Raw genomic sequence first — 25,565 nt, forward strand, 5'->3', positions numbered from 1 at the left:
CGGGTTTGACTCTGATTTTAACGGCGTAATCGATTACTCGTTTTACGGTTACCATTATCTTCATCTTGTTGAAAAGTGATGGTGGGTGGTGTGTGTTTTTGTGAAGAAGGAGAGAATAATGGGTTTATGGTAATTAAAATGAAATTTTCTTATAATTTAATGTAACAGAGAGTGCTACATGTGCTGTGTTGGATGGAGGTTTTGGTAGAAGAAAGGGAGATCTAAGGGAGAGAAGAGGGTGAGAAAGAGAAAGTTGTGTGAAATTTCAAAAATACCCATGCCACATAAGGGGTGTATGGAAGAGTGGTATGGAGAAGGGTGTTCACCAATCTTTTTCCAAGAAAGTATAACTTAACCAATAGTGTTCTTGAAAATTTCGCAATATTCATTGTCGCGATATATAGCATGACTCATATATATATAAGGACATATCAAATGAGATGAAAGTTAATATAAGAGATGATAGGACTTAATAATAACCATTAGATCTTAATTAACTAACTGCTGGGATTTAATTTCTCTTCAAACACTCCTCGTGTGGGTCTTTCTTTCTCCACTGCAGTTTTAAAATGAAAAACTATATGAAGTAATATTATTTTTTTTAAATTCTCATATGGTTCATTGAATCATTTATGTTGATCATATCCATTGAATTGAACATAACTTTTTTAACAGTAAACTTCTATTAAAAAAATATATTGATTTCTTTCAATATTTATTAAAAAAAAAATTGAATCATTCCTTCCATCATTCCCTTCACGAATACTTAAACAAAATATATTTATATTCCTTCCATCTTCCCGATTTGGTATCAGGTTGCTAGATGGTTGGGATGGGAGTTGGTGTTTCCTCTAGGTCTTGCCCAGCAGTTCCTATCTTTTACGGGCTTAGGAGGGGGGAAGAGAGTTAGGTTAGGTCTGCGTCTAGTTTGACATGCTGTTATTTGGACCATTTGGACTTTCCGGAATGACCTTATCTTTTCTGGTGGCGCCCTTAGAGAGGAGCCCATGGTGGATAGAGCAAAACTCTTAGCTTGGAAGTGGTTCTTGGCTAAGTGCCCTGCTAGTTCCTGCTCTTTTCATGAGTGGGAGGTGCAGCCCGTCCTGTGTTGGCTTCGGTAGGGGTTCGTAGGGGGTTTTCTCTGGGGTCGCAGGGTGTTCGGTGGGGTTTTCTGTCTCATCCCTTCCGGCCTGGCTTCTTCGGTTCCTCCTTGTTTTTCCTTTGCTTTTGCAGGTGTTTGGGTGGTGTGGGGTTGTAGCTTTTGATTGGCTCCTTTGTTGGTGTTTTTTGTTTCTTGGTGTGCCCTTTTGGTCTTCTCCAGCTCTTGTTCTGGGGCTTGGAGTTTTCATGGGGTTTGTGTTTTTCTTTTTTGGGTGTCCGCGGACTACCTTTGGTGTATTTGTACAATTCCTCTCTTTTATTTATATATATGGGTTATGATAAAAGACACCTTTTATGAAGGTGTCTTTTATCAAGTTACTCTATGACCATTTGCGAAAAGACACCAACTTACTTTTATGAAGGCGTCTTTTAGCAAAATTATAACTAAAAAGTGAAAATCACACCTTAAGGTGTGACTTGTTAAAAGACACCACCAAAGGGTGGCTTGTAACAAAACCATATGTGTGTATATATATATATATATATATATATATATATATATATATATATATTTGCCATTCAAAAAAAAAAAATGTATATAGCTTGCTCTTGTAAGTTGTACTTGTATCCAAACCTATTACTCTGGTTTGCAAACACATCTCAATTAATTCCAATGGAATCAATTAACACTCCTAGCCTTCCCTTTTGCCCTCCACCTAAGGACCAACAAGGTGAAAACAAGGTCCAATTTTTTGACTTCACCTTATTGCAAAAAGAAGGAAATGTACCAAAAGAGTTTATTTGGCCTTCTGAGCATTGGGTGAAAAGCAGTGGAGAAAATATTGAGCTGCCTCTTATTGACATAGGTGTCATCAAGAGTGATGAGGCTGCAATGGCCAATGCTGCTAAGATTGTGAGGGAGGCATGCTTAAAACATGGTGCCTTTTAAGTCACTAACATTGGTGTGGACTCAGATTTCATCAATGCTGTTCTTCAAGAAACCTACAGCATTTTCAAGCTTCCTTTGAGCAAGAAAATTACTGATATAGCCAAAGATAATAGAGAATTAACATACTGTAGGACAACATCTAGATAAGAGCACAAATCACACTGTAGGACATCATCTATATACTAACATAATAGAGAATTAAATAAATAGTCTCAATTTCCCAAGTATGGCAACAATCTCATCCAAAACATAAGCTACTTATGTGCATTAACACTCAATAACTTAAATTTTCATAAGCAGGTAAGCAAAAAGTATTGTATCTTCACATGGTTCTACAGTCAAAATCTAAATCCCTTACTGCTATTTCACTGGGATGAGAGTGCTGGTACAGATCTTCCGAGCCCGTCAAAAGGGTCAGTGTCTTTATATAATGCCATTTGAAGTTGATGAACTATTATTTTTTGTGCTTCTAGAACCACTAAATTTACTAATTTCTTCAAAAGGGTCTGTAAAGTTGCTTGTGGACGAATCCATTGGGGTTGAAGTTGATTCAAATACTTTGAAAGGGTCTTCTGCTGCAGTGGAGGTTGTTTTAGATGCACTTATAGTTGGTTCAGAGGACAAACCAATATTAGGAGCATGCCTGTTATTAACATGATGTAAAAATGATTACAACACATCAAACATTGACGAGTTAAGCAATATCTATGAATCGCTCATCAAAGATAATCTTGTTATGCCTTTTATCTCTGTGTGAGTGCATGTTATAAATATGTGGTAATTAGATCTTAAAATTAGAAAGAAAAAAATAAAGGTGTACACAGCCGGAAACAAAAATTTCTCACTTCTTTTTCCCTTTTCAGTTTTATTTCATGGAAAACAAAATATGTTTTAAAAGAGAACAAGTTAAAGACGATAGATCGAAAATGATGTTGTTATAGTAAAAATGAAGGTACTTCTGAGGAGAATACAACTACCCTGAGCTTGAAACAAAAATGCTAAACTTAATTTTCACAGGGTGAGACATTCTCAAACTTTCAAACCAATTAGGTCTCAAGATTTGCTAGTGTTTCTTACTTTTTTAATTCGAAGCATGCATATACTTGGTTGCACACAAAAGGCATAATCACGAAATAGAAATATAGTGTATACATACCTGTCACTACCAAGTCCAGCTAATAAATCATCAAAATCAGAACCAGCTTTATCGTCTTTCTCTGATCCATTCCTACCGGAACCCTTACCAAAACCACCAAGAAGATCGTCAAAGGCACCACTTTCTGTTTTCAGAGACGCGAAAACGTCATCAGAATTAACCTGCACCGTACTCTTCAATCCAGGCACATGGTCTTCGTAAACCGGTGGCCGCGAAGAATTTTTGCCGGATAGGGAGTACATGAAGTCCCAATCTAAAGGTCCATCGAAACGGCTGGTGGAATTGGAAGATGATTTTGCACGTTCAATTACATCCTGGCCCATGCGCACTGCCCTAGCAATCTGGTTAAGAGATTGATATTAAAGAATTGGTCAAAACTAATATTGTGAAACTAAACTAGAATAAAAAACATTGGCAAAAAAGAGCAATAAACTTGGTTAATATTTCGAGGAAAAACTTGCCTGTGCATGAGTTAAGCGAATGAGATTTCGTCTAGTTTTAATACGCCCCACCAAAGAAGGCTCTTCTACTATTTGCCTCCTAGCAACATCTGTTAATGTAATCCAGAACATTTTCATAAACAGGAAAGCAAAAAAGGCATGATATTATTAATTAATCAATCTTAAACATTAAAAGAAGGTGATTTGAGTTACCTATTTGCGCTTGTGAGTCGAAATCGATTAAAGAAGACTCAGATGCCGGCACCGTTCCTTTAAATTCCATCAGAGCACAACTAATATGAAAGAACAAGATATCAATATACTAGAATTGAAAAAGAAAAGAATGAAGAAGAAGGATGAATGAAAATACCTTGAACAAAGCAAAATTAGCGGCGAAAGAGAGATATGTCGCGGGGTGAAGAACAAGCAGCAACGCGCGCGATATGGGAACTAAATTCAAGGAGTTAGACACATCACACGTGTATATATACTACCAAAAACGGAACCCACCCACAAAGCCCACTCGTTTTTTTCTTGGCTTTCAAGCATTATTGGCCCAAAAACTTTTGCAAAGTTACGATTTTGACCTCTAACAAAAAATAATAATTTTTGTCTCCCATTTTATAAAATATATATTGCAAAACGGTCGGAGGACGCAACATGCACTACAAGAAAAACACTGATCTGGGACGGAATATTCTGTCGCACAATAGTGTAAATATCCGTCCCAATTGAAATCTGGGACGGAAATTGTGACAATTTTCTTTCGTCGCAAATAGTGCTGTCGCAATCAGTTGGGGACGGAATTTTTTCGTCCGTCACATATTTGGGACGGAATGTGGGACGGAATGAAATTATTTTTTTTTAACACATCTTTGTTTCCGTCCCAAGGTTGCGACAAAATACTTTTATTCCGTCCCAATGTTGTGACGGAGTTTGGGACAAAATGAAATTAATGTAAATCTAATTTATTTTTTAATATATCTTTTGGGACAGAATTATATAAAATATTCTGTCACAAATAAATTTTATGCAATTTTTAAAATTCGCCCAAAAATTTAATATATATTTATATGATGCACATTAACTTGTGTCTATCATCAAGTTCCAAATTTGATACTACAAATCATTAGTAAACATAAATTGTTTCATCATTAACTTAGCACGTAACCATCCAAAAATAACAACAAATATCAAACTATTTCCTCAACACCCAAAATGGTTAAAGTTTTAATAACTAGAAAGTGCCTACAAAATATCAAACTGTTTCCTACATTCATAAATCATCAATATTATTCTTCCACATCAGCACCAACATTTGCATTGCTTCCACGAGTAGCATTATCAACAGAGTGATCATCTTCATCTAAATCCATTAAATCCAAATCTATATTTGCATGTTTAGCAAATGCGGCAATCATTTTGTTTTGACGAGCCTTAATGGAATCGATTGTTTGTTGTTGCTCTGCAATTTTTTGCCTTAAACGCGCCTCAACCTCTCCACTCATACCACGTGCAATATCAGTATAATTTGAATATTTATTGGATTTAGACGTTGAGCCACGGGTGCGCATGTTGCCATCCAAACCAAGCCCATATACTCTACCCTTTGCATTTCTTCCTCCAACAGCTTCAATCATTAGTGTATCATAATCAATAGGCTTGGGTTGAGTACCACTCTCATCATTACCAGCCTCAGAAGGATGAGGTTGAGACTCAGCTTGTGAACAGAGATTTACAAAGTTTTTCTAAAAAATAAATAACTGAATAAATAAGATAGGCTAACAAGCAACACAGTTTAAGAAGGCAAATTAAGGAGGGAACAATGCATTGTACCTAAACAGAACATCCCAACAAACCAAATTATAAAGGCAATACATGAGTCCTATAACAAGTCACTCGATTACTAAAAAACAACTACATCAACCTCATACATAACTAGATTCATACAATTTATCCAAACCACCAGTATTGCAATAACAAAAAAGCACCAAACATATATGCAAGCCAAAAACTAAAGTAGATAAAAGGCCACAGTTGCCGATAATATATCTGTCAAACAAGCATAAAGTTGATGCTCAAAACAGAATCACAACTGCATAGAGAAAAAATAAACAGACTGTAGGCATTGTGAATTTTTTCAAACCATTTTCACTATATGTCACTAAATGAATATCAAACAAGAGCACTGATCAGACAGTTTTTCATTGAAAAAAAATAAAGAAAAGCACATAATTTTCACTATATATCACTAAATGAATATCAAAGAAATCAAAGGGACCAAAAACACCCTAGTAGACAATATTTTCTTGGACTTGAAAGATATACCTCTCAAATTAATTGGGGAAAAATGGACAGAGAAGAATAAAATTGCAAGGAGAAATAAATCCATCCAAAAGTCAAGGATAAAAGACAAAACAAGCATCTCAGACAATGAAATATGACTCCAAAGTCGAGTTTGTATGCATGTCTATACTAGTTCAGAGTTTGTATGCATCTCAGACAATGAAATATGACTCCAAAGTAGAGTTTGTATGCATCTCAGACAACTATTTTGATTATACCAATTGTTGATATTATATGCATGTCTATAATAGATCAGAGTTTGTGACTTTAATTTGTATAATGTTTGTTAATAATTTAATACTACTAGCAACTTGCTTAATTTCAACCTTCACACCAGTTGCTATATTCGGAGATGTGAGATTTTGAGTATGAGAATGGTGTGCATTTCAGCAGTCCAAAACAGACCCAAAAGATAAAGTACTAGTCTCGACTTTTTTCCTACTTACACAAACCAAGTAAAATTAAAGAAGCCAATAGCTTGATACTCACATATGCATCAGTTGATCTCTTATCAACAAAGGTTTGTGACCCCTTCCTGGTGTGACATTTTTTAAACAGTTCTCCCTTGTGTGGAATTCTTCCTAACCTTTTGTTCTGCACTTGTTTAGAGACATACAGATTGTAAGTATATTAAAAGAAAACAAGTTAAGATATTATCATAATTAAAATAGAAATTACCAATTCAAGTTCATGCTTTAGTTGATTCTTAGATCCTTGGGTGTGCAATGAACCTCCGACATCTGAATCACGATTACTAGCTGCCACACATCTATTTGTAATGTAATGATCATCTCCCCACATTGCAAGCAGTTGTGCCCACACAACTTCAGTAATCCATTTGGGTTTTTCTGACACTTTTTCACGTACTCTCGCCATTATCTTTCTTAGTAGATCCTTAGCTTTTGATTCCCATGTGGCCCTAATAGTTGCCTCTTGTTCACCAATCCATTTGTAGTTTTTCTGCAATTATTGAAAATGGAAATAGAAAATTCAATTCAAAATAGTTCAAAGTTACAACACTATGAAAAGATAGCAAATAACCAAGATGCATTACCGCCCACTCATTAAACCACATTTCTTTTATTTTATCATTGCAACATTTCCAATTGTTGTAAGGGCCATCAAAGATAGATTTAATTGCCTTCGATATATCTTTAGTCTCATTATCATCAGGATAAAAGCTGCCAAATTCAACACATGAATTAACAAATTAAATAAAAAAGAATATATAATTTACAACAAATTAAAACTAGGAACTATACATGCATATTAAATTAAATAAACAACTTGACTTACTATCCTTTAAGAGTATAAATCCAAATTTTGTTATCAGTAAGATCTTTGCCCCATGGTAGATGTGGATTATGAGGACCAGGTAAGGTAGGGTCTCCAAATGGGATAAAATTTTCAGGTTGGCTATTGTGATCATTATCTTCTTCTGTTAGTGGCACGGTCTCAGACTCTGTGTCTATTGGTGATGTTGGATATTGTGGAGTCGGTGATCTCTCTGTTATAGGAGATGGAACATGTGAAGTACTGAGATGAACACTTGGATTACTTGATGATGGAGTAGGAATAGTACCAAGAGGAGCATTCTTAGAAGTGTTCATTTGCTTTGAACTAGAAGGAATGGGCGGAGTAGCACCATGATTACTACATGACGGAGAAGGTGTGCCGACACGTGGAGTTGTATACTTAGTAGTGCTCCTTTGCTCCACACTAGTAGGAATGGTTGGAACCTTACCATTCTCTTTACCTCCAGATCCTCTAGATCTTCCTTTTGGTCTACCAATACCTGACATCTAAACGAATGATAAAGACATATAGATTAATCATCATCAGATCCAACATAATCAGCTGGAATATATAAGAATGCAGCAAACAAAAGAAAATGAAAAATGCAGCAAACAGTGTTCACATATATGGAAGTGTCAAGACAGTAACAGACAAAGAAAATGAAAAATGCAGCAAACAAAAACAAAAGAAACAGAAACAGAAATGAGTCTCCAGGACAGTAGCAAACTATGGAAGTGCCATACAATATGACTTCAAAATGAGAACAAATACACAGCTGGAATAGCTTTATTTTTCACTAATTTAATCATCATCAGATCCAACATAATCAGCTGGAATATCTTCATTAGTTGAATCACTATAATAAAATTCTTCTAATTCTTCACTTTCCACTTCATCATCAGTTGATCCATCATTAGTTGGGTCATCAGCCACTTCTTCAAAATTACTACCATTATCTCGTAAGTTGTCAATTTGTTCAACTTCAGGAGTAACCGGTAACACTTGCACGTTTTCAAATTCTTGGTAAGCTTGTGTCTGACTTATTGCATAGCCTCTTGCATCGATTGTGCTTCTTGCTTTTGTCTTAATAACCACCAACCAGTTTGTATTATCGCGTCTTTTTTCAGGATATGGTGTGTAATACACTTGAATTGCTTGTTGAGCCAAAATAAATGGTTCATATTTTGAATACCTCCTTTGTGAATTAACTTCAACGATTCCATGATGTTTATGAACTCTTGTTCCAATGTTAGAGGTCGGGTCAAACCATGAACATTTAAACAGCACAACTCTCTTTATTGGTTCCCCTGGGTACTCCAATTGCACAATCTCATCAAGGTTACCGTAATAATCATATTGACATTGCCCATAATCAGTTCCTTTGACAGACACACCATTGTTAGCAGTAGCTTTTCCTTCACTCCATGATGTTGTGTGAAACTTATAGCCATTGACAAAATAAATAGGCCATGTGTGTACTATATTCAATGGCCCCCAAGCAATGTTATGTATAAACTGGCTATGAGTTGTGTTCTTTGATTTGTGCACCTATTTGATAAAACAGAGAAGATTAAAGTTCATAAATACTCTCAACAATATCAAAATTATATCTAGAATCACAATAAACTTACATGATTTTTGAACCACTCTGGAAATTCATTTTCGATACACCGATCAACATCAACATCACTAATGTTTGGCCTAGCTGACTTTAAATTTTCCACAAATAAACTGCAACATAAACCATTTTTATAAGTTATATTATTAAATAATTTGATACTATAAAGCTACTAGGATAGTTTTGACTTACTCTTGATATGGTTCAACCTCTTCACAATTTAAAAGTACATGCAAATGAGCTGCATTCTTTTCTTTCTCTTCAATAACTTTGCGCCTTTGTTGTCCTGCTGCTCTGCCAGGTTAAACCCTTTCTTATATAAGTGATCTCTCACTTCATCTGGAATTTCGCTGTTTAGACAATCACAGATCAAGCATGGACATCGAATTGTTCCTTCATTCTTAAATTGATCTAATTGACAAGCATGCAAAATAAAAATTTCCACACCCTCATAAAAGGTATTTTTCAGTCCCACTCCATCAGGTAGAACCCTATTATACATCCATTCTCTATGTGCAGACACATCCATTGCCTAAACACCAAACACTTACACTACTTAAGATAATTAATTAATAATAAAGCTTTCAATATAAAACATTGTATGAGAAAATAAAATGGATGTATCATAAAAAAAATCTGGCAGAAGCACACAAAAGTCAACACCAAACTAGAGTGAACATAAACTTAAAAACCGCAACCTCCCTGCAAGTACATGAACTAAAAATATGTATGCATAAGAAAGTTAACAACACATGCCTACAGAAAAACCAAACCAGACCACCAAATATAAACCTCCTACACTATTAATTTATTAAAACAGACCCCTCACTTAATCTATTCACATGTAAGTTTATTTTTGCAGATAACGAAAACGAATGATAGAACGAGAAACAACCACAAAAATATATCCCTTTGAAACTATGCAGCAGGTTAATGTTTCTTCGAAGAAGAGGAAGAAAACACTTCACTAGAGGAAGAAATAAATGTACTTTAAACATGAGAACCAACTTATCAATTTGCAGATTATAAAGACAGTGCCAATGTATGAAAATCAACTACATATGACTGCAGCAAAAATTGAAGAGGTGTATTTTAATTTTTTTCAGAAACTCTCGTCTAATTTATCTATGAAGATCTATAAACTCACAAGAACTTTTTTCAATTAGTAAACACGTTTTAATTGAGAAGCTGGTAGAAGTTAGAAGCAAATCTAAACTAGTCTTAGAACACTATCCCACTAAGTTAATGAAACCACAATTACAAAATGTGATTTAGTCAATATGTTGATTGCTAGGTTGTATGTGTAAAGTACCACTTTTTAGCTACCATAAAAGCATTCAACATTTTTTCTTTTGTTCATTATCTTAATCTTAACAGTCATATTTTTTTGTGGTAAATATAATAGTCATATTCAACAAACAAAAAACCTCTTTCTTCCCTCAAACATTCAAATCCATATCGAGTATAAGTTTTTTTTTTGAAATGGCAAATATTATTCTTGATGAAAAGATGCAAGATGCAAACACTCGCGGAAAGAAAAAAGATACATTTAAGGAGCCACGGAACTCCCAAACCCCACACACCTCAAAAACTACCAAAACAAGGAATGAGGCTGAGCTATACCTGCTGAAACCGCAGGCATACCCTGCATCACGCCTCTTAAAATGACAGAAAGCCAAAAACCAGACCCCAAAAACAAACCTTGTGGCCAAAGTACTAAAAACACCCCCAAAGGAAGTGGCCTGTGCAGCACACCAGCTGATGGTAGCACAAAACAGACACGGGCCTACACACCACCAGCAGCAGGAAAAAAATTGCAGAAGACCCATTTCAACAAACATACAAACTCTTTTAAATTAAGTTAAACACACAAACAGACAAGCTGAGTTTAAGTTAATAGATATTCTGCATTTTCTATCAAATTAAAGGATCTTATTACCAGAAACAAAAACACAAACTCTTTTACCAAAAATCAAAATTTCAACAAACCCATTTCATCAAAATCAAAAAATTCATTCAAGAGAAATAAGTTAACAAAAATAAAAGAGAATATCACCTATATTGAGGAACGAAGCTGAGAAAGAAAGGAAATTCCAAACCTGAAATTGCAAAGAACTGTGAAGCTGATTACGAGACTGAGAAGCTGAGAGCGATTGAACGAGAGAGCGATTGAACGAGTGAGCGATTGAACGAGAGCGAGATTGAACGAGAGTGAGCGATTGAACGAGTGAGAGATGGAATTTATGGAGGGTTACGGGTTATCTTCATCGTGATTTGAACGAGCTTTGAGAGCTTTGAGTGAGCGATGGAAAGGTACTGAGAGCTTTGAGAGAGAGCGATTTGTTATTAGGGATTGTGATTTTGTTTTTGTTTTTTTTTTTGTTATAGATGGATTGTGTTGTGTGTGTATATGGATGGATTGGATTTCCGATTCAGTCATATATTTTAACTTATCTTTATATTTTTTTTTAGGGAAAATAATAAATAATAATAAAAAATTAAAAATGATAAAAATTAATTATAATAAAGTGGCGCCAAGTTTCCCGCCCACACTATTCATCAAAAAAATATTCCCTCCAACAATTCCCACAAAGTTTTTTGATTAAAATAGACCAAATTGTGACGGAAATAAAAATTCCGTCCCAAATTCGCGACAAAAATATTAGTTCCGTCCCAAATTCGCGACAGAAATATTAATCCGTCCCAAAAATATATATAAATTAAAACAAAATATTTATAACACAAAAGCGTCGCAAATTCCGTCCCGCTTTAATTAATTTGGGACGGAAATAAAATTCCGTCACGACGTTCCGTCTTAATTTGACTGTTTTCTTGTAGTGATGTCAAAAAACAAGAGGTCAAAACCACAACTTTTTGCAAAGATAAATGATCGAAAAAACATAGTTCCCTAAAGATAGATGATCAAAAAAACATATTTCCTTAAAGATATAAAAATAAAAGAACATATTTTCATAAAGATAAAGGGCAATTTTTTTAAGGGGCCAAAATCATATTTTTTTAAAAGTTAAGGAATCAAATATGCATTTAAGCCAAACTTTTTTCAATGGTTTTTATTAAGAATAAGGAGTATTCAATATTTAAAAATAAACAAATCCATCAGTAATTTAACTTTTTTATTTATTTTTATTGATTTTTTTTTTGTTATCTAGAATATCTCGACAAATCACACATAATTACTTGTGATATTGTTCTATAAATATTTCACTTAATTATTATTTTTTTATTTGTAAACATATTTTAACTTTTAAAAATTAAGGATAAGAGTATTCAATATTGTTTTTAGGAAAAAGCATATCACATTTTATTTCATCCATAATAGTAACATAGTGAATTCAATAAGGTGGATGGTAGAAAATAGAGGGACTAACATGTAATACAGATACGAGCAAGATTATGAGCGACTTTATTAACTTTTCTCGTAATAAAAGTTAGAGCATAACTAGCATTAGACAAAAGCAAAGCCTTACAATTAGACAATACTTCATAGTTCATTCACATATAAATTGTTGTTGAGGACTGCATTCATAACCACCTGACAATCGGTTTTGAAAACAACCCGGTTAAGGACTAGTAGGCCAAGAATAATTTGAATGGTTTGAAGTAGAGCAGTAGCTTCACATTCGGCCGTGATTGCAACACAGGGAAAAATAATAAATGAGCTTGGATAAGGTGTCCAAGACTATCACGAAAACATATACCGACACCATATTTATCTTCACTTTCGAAAAAAGCACCGTCCAAGTTGCATTTGTTCCACTCTAACAACGGTTTAGCCTAAATTGGATCAACAATCGACACATCGACTTTGAAACAGTGGCACCCCATATAGTTTCAATTCGTATCTAATGCTAAAATGTAATCTACTTTAGCATTATCAAGTCTTTGTTCCCATAAGCAAGCATTACGAGCGCGCCATATACTCCATAAAATAGCCACAAATCTTGCACAATCTTCCACATCAAGGACTGCAAGAATGGTAAATACAATAGACGAACAACTACCACTTGATGTCATGTGTGACTCTAGCTTTCCTCGGAGAGTTGCCTCTTTTCAGCAATTTGTAGCAAACTTGCAGTGCATAAACATGTATCTCATTCTCATCTTCAAGATCATTATTACAAGTAGGGTTGGCAATGAACCGAACCAACTCGAATATAGTTTGGAGATCGACTCGACAATTTGTTCATTAAACTTGATTCATGAACCACACGAGTTGAAATTGAGTTGAAAATTAAGTTCGTTGAATAATTGAGTTGACCTTGAGCTATATGTAGTTCGACTCGAATGGTTCATGAGTTGACTCGATAATATATATATATAATAACATAATTATTATATTAAACGAAATCTATATTTTTATATTTATAATAAAATATTTATGCCTCAAGGATAATGATGGCAAAAAATCTGCATCCGCGGGTATCCACGGATAAAATCCGTCATAGACGGGTTCCACTTGTGTACATTGGCCAATTTCATGTTATATAACATTGCCCAATCAGGGTGTGCCACGTGGCACACCCTTTAAAAAAATAAAAAAAAAACAACACGTGAGAGAGAGAGGAAGAAAACTCAGCTCCATCCTTTTCTTCTTCTTCTTCTTCTTCTTCTTCTTTTTCTTCATTCCTTCCTCTTCAAAACAAAACCCACCCACCATCATCATCAGCTTTTCGTCCACCGCTGCCTCCGCCGCCATCTATCTACCACACCCTTTTCTTCTTCAATTTGGCTGAAGATGTATCACTGGACATAAATTTGACAACATAAAAGCATAATCCACAAAGACAAAACACAAAATTGCTCTGAACACTTCCACTTGACTTTGACAGCACAAAGGAAGATTTGAAGCTGATAGAAGGCATAGTTGTAGTTCCATTGGAAAATATATTCTTTTGATATAAGTTTGTAACTCTTTTTAGAACATAATGAATTCAGATTCTTTGTTTCACTACAATTACTCTTGTCCATTTAAATATTTAATTGAACCATTATCAACATACAAAATGAAAGCAAAAACACTATAATTGCAGAAACGGGTTACTCTTGTCCATTTAAAACTCTGTTCTTTTATTAGTGTAATTAAGGTCTATAATGAATTTTATGGTTAATATACTTTTAATTTGACGCATTGAGTTTTGTTTTGAAGAAAAGCTGGACGAAAAGCTGATGATGATGGTGGGTGGGTTTTGTTTTGAAGAGGAAGGAATGAAGAAGAAGAAGAAGGAAAGGGTGGAGCTTTGAGTTTTCTTCCTCTCTCTCTCTCACGTGTTGTTTTTTTTTTTTAAAGCTGTGTCACGTGGCACATCCTGATTGGGCAATGTTATATAACATGAAAATGGCCAATGTTACACAATTGGAACCCCGTCATAGACATGGCAGGCACGGATCTACACAGCCTATAATGGGGTCAGCTGACCCCACTCCTTCAAGAAATTACCAACCAAGAGTTTTATATTCTGATGGTTTGACCCCCCACTTGAAATGTTATGTTGACCCCCCATATTGTCCAATTAATTAATCAATTGCACCGCAAAAAAACACTACTACTACTTATTTAGTGTGCAATTATGCATTGCTTTGGAAACTAAATGCTGGTCTTTATTCAACAATCAAAAAATTTCTTAAATTATAGATAAACGAAATGGAAATGGGTGGACTTGTGTTGTGGGAGGTGATGCGCACCACATAAGTTTTTTTTTTTTTTTAAATTCGTCTCTACTCTTGATGTTTTGTGTTTTAACTTTTAAGTGGGAGACTCTTTGATTAATAAAAAGGTTCTGCTAACCAGTGTCTTCGGAACACTGGTTAAGCATACCATAAAAGGGAATTATTACCATAAGAGGGAGCTGTTTTTGACTTTATTATAAATGAATTATACAATTTCAATACATTAACTATTATATAATTTCCATTTTCATATCCTTAACCAGTGTCCGGGGGCACCAGTTAGAATTTCCCTAATAAAAAATAAGTGGGAGATTCGTGAAGGTGTAATTAATTTGTTTGAAGTTTATTGAAATCTAGTGACGAAACATTAATGTAAGTTGTTCTTTTATTATTTTTTTCTTCCTAAAAAGTTTAGTGACAAAACTCATATACACTAAATACAAAGAAGTAAGAAATGGTGGTTCAAAATTCTATTCTAACATATCAAATGTCTCTATAATCTTTTATCATCTTAGTGGTACGGGTTGTTACTTTTTTTCCTTTCATTTTTGTAATATTGTATTATTGAGATTTAGTAATTTCTCCCTCAATATTTTTCAAGTTATTACACTTGTGCTCTAACAGATAATTATTTAGTGTTATATTATTTTAATTGACTAAAGAGTGATGTGTCTTCAGATTTTAGATATATAAAGGTATAATTTTTGTAATCTCTAATTTTTTTCCCTAATGATAAATATGATGTCGCCATTTATCGCTAGTGCATTATTATATTTTATGATAAATGATATACCTGAATATAATAAGTGATCTTGACCCTACTTATTAAAATTTCTGGATCCGTCACTGAGATATGGGGCAAATATTCTTAATAATAGTACTTGAATTTTATTGGATTTTGTCTGATATATGTACTAGTTTTGGTGTACTTATATTTTTGTTTTGGGTTGTTTGCATAATCATTTGGCTCATTCGTAGTTCACTTCGATACATGTTACATATGGATATATGGTATGCAACTCTTGAAAAAATTCATACATGTTACATATGGATATATGGTATGCAACTCTTGAAAAAATTCGACACATGAGTATACATAGTTGATATGTTATTTGGCTTGTCGTATATTCTAATAATAATTTTAATTCTTGTCTAATTAAAAATAATAAATCACATGCCAACATAAAATAAAAAAGAAATATGTCCAATAACTAGCAATAATAATAAACTAAAAGTAGTTTTATTTACAAAAATAAATGTTGAAAAAAATTCCACAGTTCAATACATATAGCGTTCTTAAAAAAAAATACATATAGCGTTTTCTCTAGTCTAAGCTTTAAGAGAAGATAAAATTGTCCAACATCCGTGGGTTTAAAACAATAGAGAGGAGATTAACTATATAATGTTAGTTCAATTTTTATTTTTTAAAAAATTAATTAATTTTTTAAAAATAAATTAAAAGGTCAAGATATACTTTTTTGACAAAAACAAAAAAACTTTTGAATTATGTTACTCGAGCAAACGAGTTGAACCTAACGAGCCGAACCGAGTTGTTCGTGAACTTTAAACGAGTCGAACTCGAGTTACAAAAATAGTTTGTAACGAATTCGAGCCGAGTTTCGAGCTAAGTCAATTCTTATCGAGTTGAGTTGAGCTCAGACGTGTTTGACTCGACTCGACTCATTTCCAGCCCTAACGGGGAGGTAGTGATGAAATGTGACGAGAGACCAATATATCTTCTTAAATAATACCAAAATATCTTTTCTCTATGTGGGATACCCATTATAATTTTTTGAGTTCAATATAATAACCAACTTTAGCGTCCTGTAAGTGTAGTTCAGTTGGTAGCTACCAGGGATAATTTGTGCAGGGCCGGAGTTCGAACCCCGGATTCCCCACTTCTTCACACATAAAGTGTGTGAATCTAGCCACTAGACTACTTGAACAAAAAAATAAAATAATAACCAACTTTAGCTTATGGCCTATGAGTAGTTGGGTTTAGATGATTATTGTTACGATGATAAGTTTGGGGAGGATGCATTTAACAATGCATTGCACCTAAAAGTGAAAATAGGTCCGGCGACTGACACAAAAAATGTTTTTAAGTTTATCAATCGGTTTTATTTAAATATCATTTTTTTAGGGGATTTGGATTATAGGGTGAGGGCTCAACCATGAACAAAATACCCTTAGATTTAATTAATGGTTGATCTTGATTAAAAATAATAAAGTGAACATGTATACATTTCTGCATTCCTTCAAAAAAAAATGTATACATTTCTGCATACAATCCTGCCTCTATCTCTTCCCATGGACTACTTACTAAGCCGGAGTTGAATTGAAATGACTACTGTATCGGTAACTTCTCCATTGACGGCAGACTCATTGGTATTGATATTTGGATTATCAGAAATTGATGAATGAATTTTTCGGAGCTTTTCTATTTTGTTCTTGTTCAGCGGTTAAGTTGCTTTTTGTTTTTGGGAAAGGCTTTTATTATCTCCTTCACCATGGTAGTAACCGTCACCTCAAGTCCCAACCAAAGAGAGATATACAAAAGATTTCCATAAGATATGTAATTCCATATTTTAGGTGTGCCTTTTATTAAATCTTGAAGCCTATGTTGGAGTGTGTCTTTGGTTAAAATAATCTATCATGGCTTGTAGTTTGATGCATCAAACATTATTTTGTAACAATTATTTAGCACCGAGTTGGAGAGAAACCAGACCAAGAACAACTTAATTTTATTTTCAAGTAATCTGAACCTTTGATTAAATCCAACGTTATTTTGTTAATGGTCCACAGGTAAAGGACTTAATTGAACCCTCACCATAAAATCCACCTAAATATCATGTTAAATCTTAAAATATAGTAACTTAATGTGATTGACATTCTAGTTTGTTAGACCATCCACAATAGAGCACCCCAAATTGAGTGATTAAATGGGTCTCATGTGTCTACATTATTAATTTTACGGTAATACTTAATAAACATCAATCTTCTCCAACACAACACCTCAAAAAAAATTATTAAATAAATCCCACAAATAATTATATATCATTACATTTCAACAAAATTTATTTAATTTATTAAGATTTATTAAATATGATCAACAAAAAATGAAGAGAGAAAGTAGCCTTCCATAGCCACCATTCTCCATAGACACCCATATATTTTACTCCAGAATGGAGGTGTCTATTTAATGTGGTACTAAATAGGTTAAACACCCACCATTGTGGATAATCTTAGTCTACTTAAATGTGTTGCCACATTACTTATTTAAAGATATTAATAAGAAATAAACTTTTAATTGGACTTACAAGTCACAAAAAGGTCACGTTAACACACACAGATAAGTCTATAACAAATAAGAAACCATACTTAAACCTTAATTTGATTAGACCTAGGTTTTATAAAGTCAACTCAGGCCAATTTATTTTCAGCCTAATTGCATTAGACACTTAAACGTTGGAAAAAGGTACTCCATCTGTTTCAAAATGAGTGTCACTTTAGCAAAAAAAAATTGTTTCAATCTGACTGTCACTTTACATTTCCAATACAACTTTAATTTTTTTTCTTCCAACTTTACCTTCTCCAACTTTTCTCTCACACAATTTTCAATGCAACTTTAAGTTTGTCTTTTTCTTATAAAGTAAGGGCAGTTTAATAAAAGTGTTATGTTTAATGATTATATCATTCAATTCCTTAATCTGTGTGTAATTGGTTAAAGCGACACTCATTTTGAAACGGAGTATATTTGATAATTAAAACCTATATAGGGTTTCTTACAGGGCATGGGCGGGTCAGAAACAAAGCAAGACCCACAACTCTTCTATTTAGTTAGAGTTTTCAGTTTTGCGTTTAACAGTGTGTGTGAGTGAAGATTGCGGCGCTCTACGCACACTCGTGTCCTCAGCCATACAACTGCTTGTGTTGTCGGTGGTTGGAGGTACATCTTTATAGTACTCAATTTGAAGCAAATTTAGATTGGTTGGATGCAAATCCTGAAGTACACAACCATGACATGGTACTTCCTTTCAAAAAAAAAAAACCATCACATGGTACTTGTAATTGAATTTGCAGTTGTAGGGCTGAGGACACAAGCATGCGTAGAGCGCCGCAATCTTCACTCACTCACACACATTGTCAAACTCAAAATTGAAAAGCAGACATTGGTGATCTGATCTGTAAATAAGACCAAATTCTTTTAGATTAGAATTTTTTAGCACCAAAAATATCAAAATTTATATTTAATTCATATTTTGTTAAAAAATTCTAATATTTTTTTTGGGAGGTTGTCATAATTCTACCTATTTCTGGAAAATTTTATTAAAAAATATGAAGGTTAAACACGAGAGATGATCAAAAAGTAGGAACTAATCTCATGGGTGGAAAATTTTGGAGGGACCAAAAGCATAAGGAATATTTTAGGAGAACTAAAATCAAATGTTGATATATTTAAGGGGATCATTTACCTATTTAACCCTACCTTTTTTTAATGGCATATGGTTCTAAGACTTTTTTCATACTTTTTATTCTGTGTTGTGATTCTCTGCATCCAAAAAGAAGCAACAGTTTAAAATTATGCCTTTGAAGTTTGTTGTTTTTGGATTTCCAAACTGTTGTATTTGGATTTCCAAATTCTATTATCTACCGAAGTTGTTACTAGGTTGAGTCACGACCAGGTCGCTCTCTTTAAGACGTTTCGTGGCACTACCCAAAGTTGTGCAAGGTAGACTATCAACCACGCCGCCTCCAGGATAAAACAAGCCTAGCTACAACTGTTCGATTAACTACGGTAGAAAATCGTTCGAGATTTACACCTTCGAATATGGTACTAAGACCACTCTTTAATACTGAAACCACTTTAATATGGTATTATTACCATTTTATATGGTGCTAAGACCACTCAAATATGGTGTTTCCACCATTCTAACCTTTAAGTTCTCCAAACTTTCAATATGGTACTACAACCACTCAAATATGGTGATACCACCATTTCTCCTCAAATATAAAAATATTTAAATAATTTATATACTGTTAAGATCATTCATAATTCCGACGGGACATTATTATTACGAAAGGGACTATGATCTTAATAGTACTCTTTATTCCGAAGGGACTTAGATTATTGAAGGGACTATGAACTTAAGACCACTCTTAATTCCGAAGGGACATTAAACCGAAAAGGGACTATGGTCTTAAGAACACTCTTAATTCCGAAGGGACATAAAGGAGTAGAAGCAGAAGAAACTTGTTAACACAAGTCGGAGGGAGAAGAGAGAAACCGCACAGGAAGCATCAACTGTGCGATTTGGTGTGTGGAATGTACTGTGTGAGCTCTCTATTTATAGAAAAAATTCACAACTAATAAGTGAGAAACTTTGGGAACAAGTAATACATTACTTTGTCATTAAGTAATTCACATATTAGATTTAGTACAAAAATATCTCAATTGAGTACCAAAATATATTATATTTAGTACAAAAATATTTTAGCAAAACTTGGGGACTAAGAAAGCACTTTCTAATAATGATTAAATTTTCTAATAATGATTAAATTAATTATTTAATTTATCATTTCCAAATAAATTAAACCAAATAATAAAATATAAATAAAATATATGATATATATATTTTTTCTCTAGTGCTTACTTCGTTCACATAATTATGTACCCCCATTAATTAGAGGTACACCCCCACTATATAAACACTACTAATGTGTGTTCCATCCGATGTGGGACTTCCACTTTTTTCAATTCACACAACACTAGTTCTACACAACATGGGAATTTGTGTTTAGTCTTTTTACTCAATTTCCACACATGTTCCAACAAAGTTCTTCAACGATTCTAGAAGATGCTGAAAATAAAAAATAAAAACAAAAAATGGAACTGAAAGTCCTTTTGAGTTGCTCATGGGGTTGCTGAGTTTTTTTTTTTGTTATTTGTTCATGTACCAACTACCGTAGGTTGCTAGAGTCAATCTTGATCATATTACAATGACCAGATTATAACTCAGGAGTCTACTATTTCAGACAAATAATCCTACAAATCTTTCATTGTTTTACGCTTACTGTATCAATTCCAAATGTATTCATTGAATTTCTACGTATGCTAGTTGTTCATTTAGTTTGTAACTTTTGATATTTTGAAATATCCATCTTCATGTTGAATTGAATTTTGCTTGGAAGCATGGTTTGTTTAATTGTTTTAGTGCTATGGGATTTTAGTTGATTTAATCTCTTTTTGTACAGTATAGATGAAATCATCTTTTACAATATTCATATATGTATCAAGATTTAAATTTTTAAATATATTTATATGATCTAATAAAAACCTAGCTATTAGAGTTTATTTTTCATTAGATTCTATAAATAGACGTATACAGGTCTTGCAAATCAAGTTTGATGTACAATGCAGTGCGTGATGTACAACTTCTGCATCACTATAGAAAACTCGTGAAACAATAAGAACATTATAAGTGTGAAATTTTAAGTGCAGAGAACAATTTTTGAAAGTCACGTACTTCGCCACTGAGATGCACACACACATTTAGTGGCGAAGTATTGGTCCTTGACCTTGAATATTGCCATTCTCTTTGAAGATAAAATGAAACAAGAGTCTTTGACTGAATTATCTTTTTTGTGTGCGTCTTTGACTGGTTCCGAAACTTCCACAATCTTTGTGAAACCCTTTGAACCCGAGAAATGGTCTTTTTTTATTATTTTTTTTATTTTTTATCTAAACTCGTTATCCGATTCAAGAACCGACTAATTTGAATGGATGAATCCCACCGTCCACTTGCAGGAAACTTGTCCACTGAAATTAGCACCGGATGGAATTGAACATGAGAGCTTAAAAGAAGCACACTCCAAGATCTCAAACCAACCAATTTACACTAAACCACTGGTTCATTGTTTATAATTTTTCATAATGTGTGTACAAAAACATAAATTAAGTCTCAATACTAAATTCAATATCTATTAAATAATTTCATATATGAACATTTAATTTGTTTTTTTAATAATTTATTCATATTAAGACAACTACTGATACTTTCATTTTTTTAAAGATATTATATTAAACGTTATTAATATTATAACATTTAATATTAGGAAAACTATTAATTTATTCATATTAAAGAAAACTACTAATACTTTCATTTGGTTTGAAAGTTTTCCATAAAATATTTTGAAATGATAAGTATAAACTTCTTGACTAATTTTTGAGAGAGTCTCTTTTGCATTTATGTCGTTTGTCTAAGCCTTTGACTCAAACAACTCAACACAAATTCACCGACATCATATTTTAACCAAATAAAGGTACTCATTTTCGGTCAACATACAGTAAAATCGATGATAAAATGACACTGACACATACTCCCTCCGTCCCTTAATGTAACCACCCATTTGATTTTATTTTTGTCCCTAAATGTAACCCCCTTTTCAAATTACTAGATGCATTTATTACTTTTTTCCTAAACATACCCCTAATTAATACTACTAATTTGTCTTCAAATATGAATAGTCAAATTTAATACACATACAAAGAAAGGACAATTTGGTAATATTAATACACAAAATAGACACATTAATTACACTGACAACTTTTCTTAAAAAATGTGAAAAATGCAAAGGGGGGTTACATTAAGGGACAGAGGGAGTATTTAAAATAGTCGTAACTCAACGATTTTGTCTATTATTTAAATGCTACATATGAAGTTATTAATAACTTAATAGTTGTATAATTGGATCTATCTATTCATTTCAAAATATATTTGTAGGGAGCCCCTAATATGGACCTCAAAAATAAAGGTCCACCAATGGACCCATGCATATTACCTGCTATAGCAGGTTACCCTAAGTTTAGTAAAAATTGAATTTTATTATCTTCATCACAAAATCACCCAACCACTTCACTCTTCTCCAAGCACTAGCTAGCATGACATTGATTTGCAGTAAAGTCATTTGAGATTTGATAAGCAAGCTTATGGATACAGCTTAACAACAACTAAGTGACATTGGGTTGCTATTTTATGTTGTTAATTCTCCCTGGGGAATCCTTTTTTTACATTTAAATGAAATTAAAATTAAAATAACAGAAATTAGTTGGGTTTTTGTTTCTGTTATGCAGGAAGAGATTACACAAGGCAGGATAATAAAAGGATTAACATATGTGAATTAAAATTAATGTTCAGGGAAAAAAATTGAGCTACCGAAAAAGAAGAAGAAATAAGTTCCAAGTTCTCAACATCCAGAGAAAATTTATGTGCAAAATGCAATGGTGATGATGAAAGTTCAAAATCCAACATCATAGATCTATATAGAAAATTTTCGATGGTTATTTTCTTGTAAGATCCAACCAAATATTCCTTTCCAACTCTCTTTCAATTCCTTCCACCTTCCAATGCCTTCTGTGAAACTACCAAACTGTCCCTCTCATTCCTTGCTCTAACCTTTTGTAATTTTTTTTAAGGTAACCTGTTGTAGTAGGTAATATGTACAGGTCCATGGGTGGACCTTTATTTTTAGGGTCCATATTAGGGACTCCCATATTTGTAAATAAGATTATTTTTAGTAAAGTCAAAACATTTCAAGTAATTTTTTTAAAATGAAAAATAATATTTTATTTTTTAAATTCTCATATGGTTCGTTGAATCATTTATGTTGTTCATATCCATTGAACATTATTTTTTCACATTAAACTTTTATAAAAAAATATTGATTTCTTTCAATATTTTTTTAAAAAGAAAAAAAAAACTTTAATCATTTCTTCCATCATTCCCCTAATGGCTACCTAAAAAAATATATTTATATAGCTTGCTCTTGTAAGTTGTACTTGTATCCAAACCTATTACTCTGCCTTGCAAACACATCTCAATTAATTCCAATGGCATCAATTAACACTCCTAGCCTTCCCTTTTGCCCTCCACCGAAGGACCAACAAGGTGAAAACAAGGTCCAATTTTTTGACTTCACCTTATTGCAAAAAGAAGGAAATGTACCAAAAGAGTTCATTTGGCCTTCTGAGCATTGGGTGAAAAGCAGTGGAGAAAATATTGAGCTGCCTCTTATTGACATAGGTGTCATCAAGAGTGAAGAGGCTGCAATGGCCAATGCTGCTAAGATTGTGAGGGAGGCATGCATAAAACATGGTGCCTTTGAAGTCACTAACATTGGTGTGGACTCAGATTTCATCAATGCTGTTCTTCAAGAAACCCACAACATTTTCAAGCTTCCATTGAGCAAGAAAATTACTGCTATAGCCAAAGATTCTGGCTTTTCAGTTGCTCATGCTGAGAGGTATACTACTGTTTTGCCATGGAAAGAGACATTTACTTTCATGTACAAACACAACAGCAAAGATGAGACACAAGTTGTTGATGTTGTCAATTCTCTCTTGGGTGAAGACTTCCAACAATCTGGGTAAGGACTTTACTCCATAAGTTCAATTTGCATAGTATGGTTTAAAAATATTATATTTTAAATTAAGAATCAATTTTGGATTGCCACAAAATACATGTTGGACCGGGACAATGAATTTTATGTGTGACTAAGTCCATCATGTGATATTAGCTAAACGGTAAAAGTTTGATCTTATAATTGTAAGGGACAAAGTTCACAAGTATTGAGTTTTTCTATTCTCCAATTAATAATAATAATAAGGGTCATGTTCACCAGTGCCCCGGGGGTACTGGTTAAGGAAGCCAAAAGTGAAAATTTTAAGTCAAAGAGAACACTTTTTAAGCTTTTAATGCAATGATAGCACAATTTTCAATGTAAGACACTACTATATTTAACTCCTTAATCAGTGCCCCGGGGGCACTGGTTAACATTTCCCTAATAATAATTTTTCTATTCTCCAATTTTTGGTTTTTTTTTTTTTTTTTTAAAAATTTTCCTTGACAACTATTGTTTATCTATTTTTATTTTGAATAGGCTGGTGTATCAAAAGTACTGTGATGCAATGAATGATTTATCTGAGGTGATTATGGAGCTATTGGCCATAAGTTTGGGTGTGGATCGCAAACATTACCAAAGATTTTTTGAAGATGCTGAGTCAATGATGAGATGCAACTTTTACCCGCCTTGCAGTGCTAACCTCACTGGTGCTCTTGGCAATGGCCCTCATTGTGACCCAATCTCTATCACTATTCTCCTACAAGATCAAGTTGGAGGTCTAGAAGTTTATGCTGACAACAAATGGCTTGCTGTTCCTCCAAAGCCTGATACCTTTGTCATCAACATAGGTGACACTTTCATGGTACGTAAATGGTAAAATTACTAGTGTTTCTTAGCACGTAACAAAACAGGTTAAATATGTTTTAGTCCCTATAAAATTAATGAAACGGGTTAAATGGTAAAATGATACTAGTGTGTTTGTCTATTTTATTTTATTTATGTATATTTGTCTGTCTTAGGCACTGACCAATGGGTTGTACAAGAGTTGCCTACATAGGGTACTGGTTAGCAACGAGCTGGAGAGGAAGTCATTGACTTTCTTCGTGAATCCAAGAGGAGACAAAACAGTGAGTCCTCCAAATGAGCTTTTGGAAAATGAAGAAGCTAGAAAATATCCTGATTACAAATGGTCAGAGCTATATGAGTATACACAAAAAACTCGTAGGGTTGATGCTAGCACACTCGACAGTTTCATTGCTTGGCGTCACTCTTCTGAGCAATCCAAATTTTAGCTGCTTTGAATTGCATCTTCATAATAAGACTCTTGGTATCAACCATATATCAACTAATAAACGTTGCGCCTTTGTTGTGTAAACACAATTCACAATTTTATATTATTTTCTCAAGTACAATAGAAAAATAGTGGATTTCGATTTTCATGCTAATCATATTGTTTGAATTGTGATGTACACAAACATAAGAATAAATATATTTTTCTTCGAGTTTATATTGTACTTATCAATAACTTTTTTGTTTGTTAATATTGACCTTATCATAAAATAATACGTG

General features: G+C 33.4%; 3 protein-coding genes across 8 annotated transcripts; 1 reads left to right on the forward strand and 2 right to left on the reverse strand.

The window, feature by feature from the left end:
- Nucleotides 1–2,194: 2,194 nt before the first annotated feature.
- On the reverse strand, nt 2,195–4,156 carry LOC146933923 (auxilin-related protein 2-like). The gene is made up of 5 exons (XM_085705732.1): nt 4,017–4,156; nt 3,860–3,939; nt 3,668–3,756; nt 3,207–3,547; nt 2,195–2,693 (listed from the first exon to the last, which is right to left on the reverse strand). Exons 2-5 carry the CDS (start codon nt 3,927–3,929, stop codon nt 2,474–2,476), a joined length of 720 nt encoding a protein of 239 aa, XP_085561858.1. The 5' UTR covers nt 3,930–3,939; nt 4,017–4,156; the 3' UTR covers nt 2,195–2,473.
- A 619-nt stretch (nt 4,157–4,775) lies between these two features.
- Nucleotides 4,776–11,263, reverse strand: LOC146933924 (uncharacterized). 6 transcript variants are annotated; one of them, XM_085705737.1, is made up of 9 exons: nt 11,006–11,263; nt 9,099–9,438; nt 8,920–9,019; nt 7,575–8,836; nt 7,289–7,499; nt 7,047–7,173; nt 6,671–6,952; nt 6,482–6,586; nt 4,776–5,394 (listed from the first exon to the last, which is right to left on the reverse strand). In XM_085705737.1, exons 4-9 carry the CDS (start codon nt 7,792–7,794, stop codon nt 4,939–4,941), a joined length of 1,401 nt encoding a protein of 466 aa, XP_085561863.1. In that variant the 5' UTR covers nt 7,795–8,836; nt 8,920–9,019; nt 9,099–9,438; nt 11,006–11,263; the 3' UTR covers nt 4,776–4,938. The 6 variants fall into 6 exon arrangements, with proteins under 6 accessions (XP_085561863.1, XP_085561861.1, XP_085561864.1 ...); XM_085705735.1 differs by having other exon boundaries at nt 7,289–8,836; nt 9,099–9,200; XM_085705738.1 differs by having other exon boundaries at nt 6,482–6,525; nt 6,826–6,952; nt 7,289–8,836; nt 9,099–9,256.
- A 12,136-nt stretch (nt 11,264–23,399) lies between these two features.
- LOC146933925 (gibberellin 20 oxidase 3-like) lies at nt 23,400–25,503 on the forward strand. The gene is made up of 3 exons (XM_085708416.1): nt 23,400–24,020; nt 24,534–24,858; nt 25,016–25,503. The coding sequence occupies exons 1-3, from the start codon at nt 23,485–23,487 to the stop codon at nt 25,286–25,288; spliced, it is 1,134 nt and encodes a 377-aa protein (XP_085564542.1). The 5' UTR covers nt 23,400–23,484; the 3' UTR covers nt 25,289–25,503.
- Nucleotides 25,504–25,565: the final 62 nt, after the last annotated feature.

This window comes from Medicago sativa, chromosome 4, assembly GCF_051527215.1.
Source record: "Medicago sativa cultivar Bolivia chromosome 4, Bolivia_mono, whole genome shotgun sequence".
Lineage (NCBI taxonomy): Eukaryota > Viridiplantae > Streptophyta > Magnoliopsida > Fabales > Fabaceae > Medicago > Medicago sativa.

Bases quoted from the DNA above. Each gene is read 5' to 3' on its own strand.
- LOC146933924 (XM_085705736.1), bottom strand. From the start codon at position 7,794: ATGTCAGGTATTGGTAGACCAAAAGGAAGATCTAGAGGATCTGGAGGT. The intron at 6,587-6,670 runs GTAATTTCTATT...AAACAAGTGCAG, and splicing joins TAAAGCATGAACTTGAATTG to AACAAAAGGTTAGGAAGAAT. The intron at 5,395-6,481 runs GTGAGTATCAAG...TTTATTTTTTAG, and splicing joins AGAGATCAACTGATGCATAT to AAAAACTTTGTAAATCTCTG.
- LOC146933923 (XM_085705732.1), bottom strand. From the start codon at position 3,929: ATGGAATTTAAAGGAACGGTGCCGGCATCTGAGTCTTCTTTAATCGAT. The intron at 3,757-3,859 runs GTAACTCAAATC...TTACATTAACAG, and splicing joins CGACTCACAAGCGCAAATAG to ATGTTGCTAGGAGGCAAATA. The intron at 3,548-3,667 runs GCAAGTTTTTCC...TCTCTTAACCAG, and splicing joins TTCGCTTAACTCATGCACAG to ATTGCTAGGGCAGTGCGCAT.
- LOC146933925 (XM_085708416.1), top strand. From the start codon at position 23,485: ATGGCATCAATTAACACTCCTAGCCTTCCCTTTTGCCCTCCACCGAAG. The intron at 24,021-24,533 runs GTAAGGACTTTA...TATTTTGAATAG, and splicing joins GAAGACTTCCAACAATCTGG to GCTGGTGTATCAAAAGTACT. The intron at 24,859-25,015 runs GTACGTAAATGG...TGTCTGTCTTAG, and splicing joins ACATAGGTGACACTTTCATG to GCACTGACCAATGGGTTGTA.